At 41.1% G+C, this 8,734-nt stretch overlaps 1 protein-coding gene across 1 annotated transcript in view; it reads right to left on the bottom strand.

Annotated features, from left to right (window-relative positions):
• The window catches only part of elp2 (elongator acetyltransferase complex subunit 2), a 26,890-nt gene extending 18,759 nt beyond the window's left edge, over positions 1-8,131 (bottom strand). Inside the window, exons 1-9 of the mRNA XM_079367453.1 lie at positions 7,953-8,131; positions 7,777-7,855; positions 6,744-6,814; positions 6,505-6,649; positions 4,862-4,939; positions 4,415-4,479; positions 4,239-4,305; positions 1,228-1,371; positions 841-936 (exon numbers count right to left, since the gene is read on the bottom strand). Of these exons, the coding sequence (XP_079223579.1) occupies positions 841-936; positions 1,228-1,371; positions 4,239-4,305; positions 4,415-4,479; positions 4,862-4,939; positions 6,505-6,649; positions 6,744-6,814; positions 7,777-7,855; positions 7,953-8,084 (877 nt within the window). The 5' untranslated portion in view covers positions 8,085-8,131. The remainder of the gene's footprint in view (positions 1-840; positions 937-1,227; positions 1,372-4,238; positions 4,306-4,414; positions 4,480-4,861; positions 4,940-6,504; positions 6,650-6,743; positions 6,815-7,776; positions 7,856-7,952) is intronic.
• Positions 8,132-8,734: the final 603 nt, after the last annotated feature.

The raw sequence follows: 8,734 nt of genomic DNA, 5'->3' as shown, positions 1-8,734 counted from the left end.
CTCCACCCAGCAGATCCTCATCCCAGCCGCCTCACACTCGGTAGTGAACCGCCCCCAGTGCGCACTGAAGGTCCGGGTTCGATGGAGCCAACAAGACCACATCATCCGCAAAAAGCAGTGACGAGATCCTGTGGTCCCCGAACCGGACCCCCTCCGGCCCCTGGCTGCGCCTAGAAAATGTTTGTCCACATAGCTTATTAGAGTTAGTCAAATAGTCTTGTGTTTACAGGTTTAGAAAGACAAGACGGACCAATCACAAGCCGGTACGCATGGGTTGCCATCTCTCCTAAAAGCAGGAAGCTGCAGATGTATACACGTTAATACAACTGCATCTATTGTGGGATTATATACATGTAAGAGGCTGAATGATAACATGTTATGATAAATAATAACCATTAATAAATCTTGTGGTAATTAAATGTGGTCTGAAAAGTTTTTGGGTTTTTTTAAATACGAAAGGACAAAATGTGAGCCCATCCCATGGATAACAATTGAAACTGCTGTGACTTTAAATTCTGCATATTTAGTGTAGAACTGTTCTTTTTTTGTGTCTAAAGATAACTATGTGTGACGAACAGAGAAGCTGGGCTGGGTTTAGAATGAGCCATTTTATCCATCAGCTTTCTCTCTTGAGTACTCATTAAGCCTCGCACACCCGTTACTTTTTTCAAACAGTGAATCTCAGCTAAGGATGAAACACGACCCGTTAATTTTTACAGGATGTCGAAACTCAAATCTTTAAAAGAAAAAGTACTTCTTCAAACCTACTGCTAATCATCAAAAACAAGGATTCCATTCACCGTCCAGGTTTTTTTTTTTTTTTTTTTTAAATCAGGGTACCTTTGTAGAAAGGAGGCTGCCAGTGGACTCCGTACACCCAGTTCTCGTGACCTGCCAAAACCGTCTCAAGAGACACAGCAAACACTAAGGGCACATCTGTAGCAGGGAGAAAAAGAGACCAGTTGAAGACATCAAAACACCAGTTTGATGCTCGGAACAACATCGGTGCCTGTTCACTTAGCAGCTAGGAAATGTGTTTGCTTTGGCAGGCAACTACAAGTGATTAAAAACTCTATTATGTACATGTTACAACCATAAAAGGTAAACAATTGGACACACTTTATGGAGGTCTGTAACCACCATGTGCGATCAAACCATAACAAAGTGCATCTCTCCAACTGATTAATTAGCAGGCTTTTTAGAATCCAGCCCGTGCGGCCCGCTCACCTCCCTCCTTCACTTCAAAAACGTCCTCTTTCATTTTGATGGTGTGATCGTCCTCTGCGTGGGCGTCTGTCCCAGACTTGGCGCACAGCCTCCACACTCTGATGAGACAGTCCTGTGAACAGCTGGCTAATAACAGCTCCCGACCTGAACGAAACAGAGAGAGAGAGAACCTGACAATCTGGTGACTCAAAGGCATCCTCTAGCCACTACCTGATCACTCACTTTATTAAAGCTTTGTATCATTTATTATAGTGCTGCAATGATGTCTGAAGCAGACATACATCCAAACAGCTTACTGACTGCATTTTCCCGTGATTACACAAACTTACCTGTTATGTGCTGGAGATCTCCCAACTCTAGAGTTGCATAATCACACTACAAATATAGACTTAACTAAGCTCATAGGTAGGTCACATGTGAGCAGAGGCAGCTTGGCCTGTCTTGATCCGGTTATTGTTTCTTGATGAAAGTAAAACATGGTTTTGGTCTCAGTGATGTCACCCATTGGTTTCTGTAGAGGATATACTGTCTCAAACTTACTTTGCGTCACCCTAGCAACAGGCAGATTTGATATCCCCCTAATTATGCACAACTCTTGTCCTTCACAAAATCAAAATGGATCGGGATGTACGATCACATTTGGCTAAATTGTTTCCACCTGGATATCACGTAAACAAACGCTGATGTTTTTTTTTATCTCAAGATAATGAGATCTCAATGAACTGAAATTAAGTCAATTCCAGCAGCGTCGCTCTTTAAAAAAACAACTTCCAATGATTGGTCATCAACAATAAATGTAGTTAATAAAATGTATGCACGCATGTTTGTATGGGGCTTCCGCACTATTCTTTCGAATTGGCTCGTTATAGGTACGCTGATGGTCTAGCGGTTTTGTCCCAGCCCACGTACAGAGGCGATAACACATTCGAGTCCCACTTGCATCTCCTTCTGCCATGTCATCTCATCTCCGTCCTCTAAATTAAAGCAAAAGGCAAAAGATGAATCTAAAAAAAGCTGGCTTGGTTAATGTATTTTACCTATATTTAAACATCATAAGTGTGATCATGTTTGCAGACCTAGAATCTAGACACTTATCTGAATATTGGGCAGACCGTTTTTCCTCCAATTATTGGTTAGAGGAGACATCAAGGCATTGTAGATCAATGCTGCAGATGGTCACACGGCCAGATACACAGCAGGAGTGCAGTCGAAATATATAAACAGACAGGTATAAAACGAAACCCATGCAGCGATCTGAGTGCTCCGGGCTGACAGATTATGTGTTTTTCAGGTTGAGTCCAACGGCTACGAGCCCAGTTTTGCCCGAGCCAAGACAAACAGACACGACCATGAATGCCACCTAAGGCCTCATGGGAGGTGAGGGACGTACGAAACAGTCCTTTATTGGAGTCGATATGCAGAATTTGAATGCTGTAATGACAGTGGAGATGGTACTTGAAAACACTGACAAAAATTGCACCGCCATAATTATCGTTGTTTCATCGTCATGGTCTAGTTAGAGTATGAACATGATGCTTCATCATCCTGTTTTTACTCTGTGGCACTTTGAGACGTGATTCAAAAAGTAACACAAACATGTATTACTTGAATTCTTACAATCATCTGGCTTGTCTTTTCCACATCAGCACCACAGTTGAATATGAATACACATATATAGAGCATGGCTAAATTAAAGCTGGGTTGGCTTTCATGCCCAGTGAGATTCTCTGTTCTTACACCTGGCATTGTGGTGAATGAGGGAAGTAGGACAGATACAACACAATATTTGATGTCCCACTTCAGATCTACAAAGAATAAAGAACAATAAGATGAGATTTTACTATGACATCACATATCTGAATGTCATTAACCTGCTGTCTAAATTGAATAAATCCGCCAATGTTGGAAAATACTGTCAACGAAGAAAATAGATCATTGAAGAAATGAGGCAGTTTTATGAATGCCACTTGTGTCAGATTCTGTTAAACACCCCCCCCCCCCCCAAAAAAAGCAAAACACAAGTAAGATATGTTTTGAAAGAATCCAGGAGATACTTCAAAGCATCCTAAAATATCATTAGATGTTAAAAGCAACAAATATTGTTACCCTAACTATGGAGAAGTCTGGCTGATCAACTAAGGCTGCAGGCACACAAAGACAATATCCCTGTCGTGTGTGTGTGTGTGGAGGGATCAGTCACTGTTATCACCGACGTAGTCATCATGACGCATTGTGGGTTAGACAACAACCACCTGTTAATCAGGATGCTGACAAGAACAAAAGAACAGATGGATTTATCGAACTGCTGGGGGGTTTTTTTTGGTCCTTCCTTTGGACATATTTCATCCTAACAAACTTCTCTCTCCGTCTCTTTGCTGGCTCGCAGCTCGGCAGCACCAAGTGGGTCATAGACTGTGAGTGGGACGGAGACACTGGTGGAGAGGGCTGGTAGAGGAGATGAAACGGCTTTTACACAGTCAGAAGAGTGCATAATGAAGTGCTCTCGAAGAGGGTTACACAATTAGTAGAGCTTGGATTGGATCCACGCTTTTGCCATGTGCGAACACGATCCCGTGAATAGAACACTAGTCGGAGAAGTTGGACTTTGGTTGTGTTTAAAAACATCTGGACACAATGTCTAAAATTCTGATTGTTTTATTTTCTTTTGATTTAATAAGAGATAATTGGCCTGTTGCCTTTTTAAGCTCATAAAGAACTGTCGAAGCACACTGGCTTCCCTTGCTGCTGTAGTGCGTTATAGAAACAAACTTGCCCTGCTGGCCCTTGAATTGGTACTCACAGAGTTCAGCTGATACGTTACCTCCTTTTCTCAAAGATAAATGAACGAAGGCAAGATTAAAATATTTGTATATCGCAGATTTTAAACGACTTTCGTACCATTTTCTGGATTTTTTTATTTGACAGAAGCATCCTGTCTGTATTTTAGAATACACCTATTTTGGGCGAAGTTAGACCTGCAAGCATGATGGTATTGCAATAGCAGCACTCACCTTGGGACGCCCACGCCACGCCCCGCACCCAGTCTTCATGTCCTTGCAGCGACATGGCTTTCTGGAGCTGTTGTTGTGCAAGTCGAAAAAAAAAAAGAATAATGTCCCGTTCAGAAATCAGAATTAACGACTCAAAGAGCGAGTTGCCCCTGACAAAGTATCAATATGAGAACTACCTGTCCACTGGACTCCACATACAGATGCACCCGAGAGTCATCGCCCCCGCAGGCCAGTATGGGAACTGTAAGAAAAGAAAGTCAGGTTCTTGCACAGTAAGGTAAGTGTATGTGTGTGTATACGTACACACACACTTACAGGCACGCGCACACACACATTAAGTTGCTTAACACTCATATCTAGGTTAAGAAGCAAGACGAGAAAGATGAAGAACAGCGTCAAACAGACAAAAGCCATGTCAGCCGAAATGGCAAAATGACACGAGACACTTCAAACGCAGGCTGTGTTTTTAATATGACATCCGATTCCAGGCGCTGAAGGAGAGATGCAAATGGAGATGGATGACATGAGGAGAAAATATCATCTGGGTGTGCAAGTGTGTGTGTGTGTGTGTGTGTGTGGCACAAAACTGAAATTACTTTGATGTAGGAACAGCTTAGGCTTACCTCTGCTGCCAGGCAACAGCGTCAGAGAGACATCCATCATGAAACGGCTGCCAAACGACAAAGTATGGAGGCACTGAACTGAGAAAAAAAACAAACGCACACATGGAATTAAAACCTTAGTGCTCTAATAATATTACTACACATTGATGTTGGCAATGTTACGTTATATATGACTTGTGGTTTTTGTTTGACCTCAGTTGCATTTCAAATCGTTCTATTCACTGATCCTGTACGACTCTCGGCCTCCAGTTATTCATGGAGGGCCGAGAGTCTTTCAAGCTGAAGCAATCTGCATACAAGCTCCAAAATAACGCTGATATTATTTTTATCTTGGAGTAGATCCCCAGGTTATCAAGTTTTCTTGACTGTCAAGCAGCATCATCGTTCATCTGCACTGACGTGGACAGAAACTTTTCGGTGAAGCTGTTATTGGAGAGCTCTCAAAAATAGTTAAGGATGTAACGATTCACTCAACTCACCCTGCGATTCTCTCACGATTTACTTACTAAACGAGACTGTAGAAAAATGATGACAGAAAAAGATTCAGTGTGGTTTGGCCTTTTAATGTTTTTTTTTCCTCACAACAAGGTGAGGTGATTGGAGCTTCTCTATTTGGTGTGGATTAAATGCTGCGTCATGTCGGTTGTGCTATTTCTGTAGTTCCCTGTCTTGTACACAGTTTTTGATTTGTCCGTTATCTTCTCACCTCTTTCTTTTTCTGTCTTGGAGAAGACAAAATGCTTCCACACCTCCGATTTAACAGATGGTGGTGCGTCCTCAGTTTCTAAACCTTACTCTGCAGCTACCAACCTTCCTCTGTCCTACAGCTGCTGACGCTCACCAAATCATTGTGATTTTATTTTCAGGGCGCCGATGTGAATCTTGACACCTTTAAATAAACATATCACGATTTTACAGTTAAACTTTACATCCCGAGTGGATATTCGATGCTTGAAACTTCATACAGCTGGTGTTATTCTGTCAACATTGCAATGAGAGACCATCCAGTATGGACTCTCATTTCTGTCCAAAACATTTCATTTTTTCAGCATATCTGCAAGAACATGTTGTTTGTGTTTTGGTTGATTTTTAAACTGACAGAATGTACTGTCAGCGCAAGGAAGAAACAGACAAAATGTTAATAAAAATGAAACAAACAAAACTGTTTTGAAGCACTACAGAGGTGAGTCAAATGAGCGGACTGTTTGTATATATACAGCAATACCCATTTGCCACCACTAGGGGGCAGGTGATGTTTCTTTAAGAGCTTTAGATTAATCCAGGGTGCATTTGGCACTGATTTAAAAAAAACCCTGAACGTAATTAAACAAATTATGAAAAAAACAATCAAAAGAAATGTATTGGACACAGGTAACTAAAAAGAGAGAGAGAGAGTTAGATTGCAATCATATACAGAAAATATATTTAGGCTGTTGGAAGCATATCCAGGAAGCATTCCCTGTTAAAGTCTCGAAACACTTTCTGATAGATTAAGTGTCGTGGGTCACTTTAAAGCCGTTAATTTGGGAATTTAAATGAATCTGGAAGTGTCACATCCCTGTAAACAATGTTATTACAGAAAGAGCAAAAAAACAGACTCCTATCATAGATTTGATTTCCATTTGAAATTGTGAGTCTCTTACCATCTTTGGTTTCATTGCAGAGCCACAGTCTGACTGTGGAGTCAGACGCTGTGGAGGCCACCAGGATCTTTGAGTCCACAGTGTAGATGCCATCCACAGCACAAACAGGACCAGTATGGCCCTTACAGGCCACAGACTGGATAAACTGGAAACAGCAGATTACTTCTTAGAAGGTGCCGTAAAACAAGATTTAGGAAGTATGGAGTCAGACACACTGTCGGATAAAAAGGGGGTCTCACCTTCCCATTCTGTCCCTCCCAGACGAGGATCTGATTGTCTGAGCCTCCTGAGATGAGATGACGTTCTGGAGCTGCAGCAACAAAAACACAGTGAAATAAAGATCCACTAAAGGGCAATCAGAGCTCGCTTTGCAAGATTTATAGACACATTACAACCATGGTTTGAATGTGTGGCAACCTGAGTGTCTAACGACCCACAAAAAGGGGAAATAAATTCATCCATTCCTTTGTTTGTGGTCTGCTTAAGTCTTACAACACAGAGAAAAGTGTTGTGGCATCACAAGTTGGAATGTGGTAAAAAAAAAAAAAAAAAACCCTTCTCTCCCCTGATATCTCCACCTCCAGCCTAGAGAAAAAACTGTTGTGCAGGTCTGTAATTTTTGTTCTCGTTAGTGGAGGAGTAATGTCTACTGGGAAGACTCAGGAGGGGCTCATTTTATTTTAAGAGACGCACACAAAAAAACTGAGCATTCTGAGAGAGCTGGTTTCTACAGGGTCACAAACCTCCTCTGCTGTTTGATTCATGTTATATTTGGACCATAACACAGCACAGGTTTCATTTAGAGCACAGGGGGGCTGTTTGAAAACGTAGACAAGGGGTAGAATGTGTCCCCTTTAATGTTGTGGTGCCCATATTCCTTTTTAGACCCTAATGTACATATATAGTCACATCAATACAGGATTCAGGAAACTGATGTGGATTCAGTAGGGCCACCCAATAAATAAGAGCTAAGGCTTTAATTACAATGAATATTTTATTTTTTATTGTGCTGAAATGTGTTTCTCCTTACAGCCACAGATATAATCCTTCCTTGTTAGATGTCACGGGAAGAACTGAAAAAAGAGCTACAGAGGACACAAAGTATTATTTAAGAAGACGAGATCAGCTACTTACACATTCGGTTTAATATAAGTTACATGTAGCCTGGCCAAGTTTGTTTGAGTGTTGATGTTACATGTGTTTTTCTTTTCTAACAAACGATGCCACTGAATATTAATAACACTAATAAACACTAATATTCACTTCACTGACCACAGTCCTCTCTGTGGACCCACTGGACCGTATTCACTCTGCCTGTGTGTCCATTCAGCAAATCCACCACTTTTCTTTCCTTGAGGAAAAAAAACAAACACCATGTTTAGTTATGCGACGATCTAAATAGACATCGGCAGCTAACTTTCCTTTCAAATTAAAACACATTTCATTACCTGGGGGTCGTACAGTGCCACGGAGTTACATGTCCCAAAAGCTATGATCCCTCCACGACCCCAAGAAACAACTTTTGGAGTTCTGTTGGCAGAACAAGCTACATGACATGTTTCAATCACGGGCGCCGCCATCTTGGATGCTGTAGTTCTGGTGTTGCTGTAAATATGGTCGTAGTCAAACTGCCCCGTGCTGACAAAAGTTCCACTTTTGACAATGAACTATTTAACAATTTAGTTCTATGTCATGTTTAAGAAAAAATGTGTTCACAAACGAAATTATACCCAGGTATGTTACAGTATGCGTTAAAGCTGTGGAAATGTCGCTAAAAGGCAATTACCAAAGTCTTTTTTCATTTAACCCTAAGAATGCACTACGATGTAAGGTCCACTAGAGGGAGTCAGAAAATCACTTAATCCATTCAGGCTATCTGCTCCATGTGTCTATAAAGCCAATTTCCTTTTAATGAGTCCAGATTAAACTATTAAAGATTGTCCTGTTAGAAACACATATTAAAAGGACATCAATAAGGATTCAATATTGTGGCAGTGGGTGATTGGATGACTGGACTAATGTTTAAAACTTGTGTGTTACAGCAGGACACCTGTAGCTTTCTTTGTATTTGAATGTGATTTCTTTGCATTAGGCAGTTCTTTAAAATGTGATCTGGAACTCAAATTCTCTGTTTGATTCCATATACAAACAAGCTTCGACGATGTAGGCCATATGCTGCATCAGATACTTCATACCTCTTTTAAGTACTTGATACTATATAAGACACAAC

Source organism: Symphodus melops (genome assembly GCF_947650265.1).
Source record: "Symphodus melops genome assembly, chromosome: 18".
NCBI classification, from domain to species: domain Eukaryota; kingdom Metazoa; phylum Chordata; class Actinopteri; order Labriformes; family Labridae; genus Symphodus; species Symphodus melops.
The sequence above is the reverse complement of the archived record's forward strand: the minus strand, read 5'-3'. Positions and strand labels throughout refer to the sequence as shown.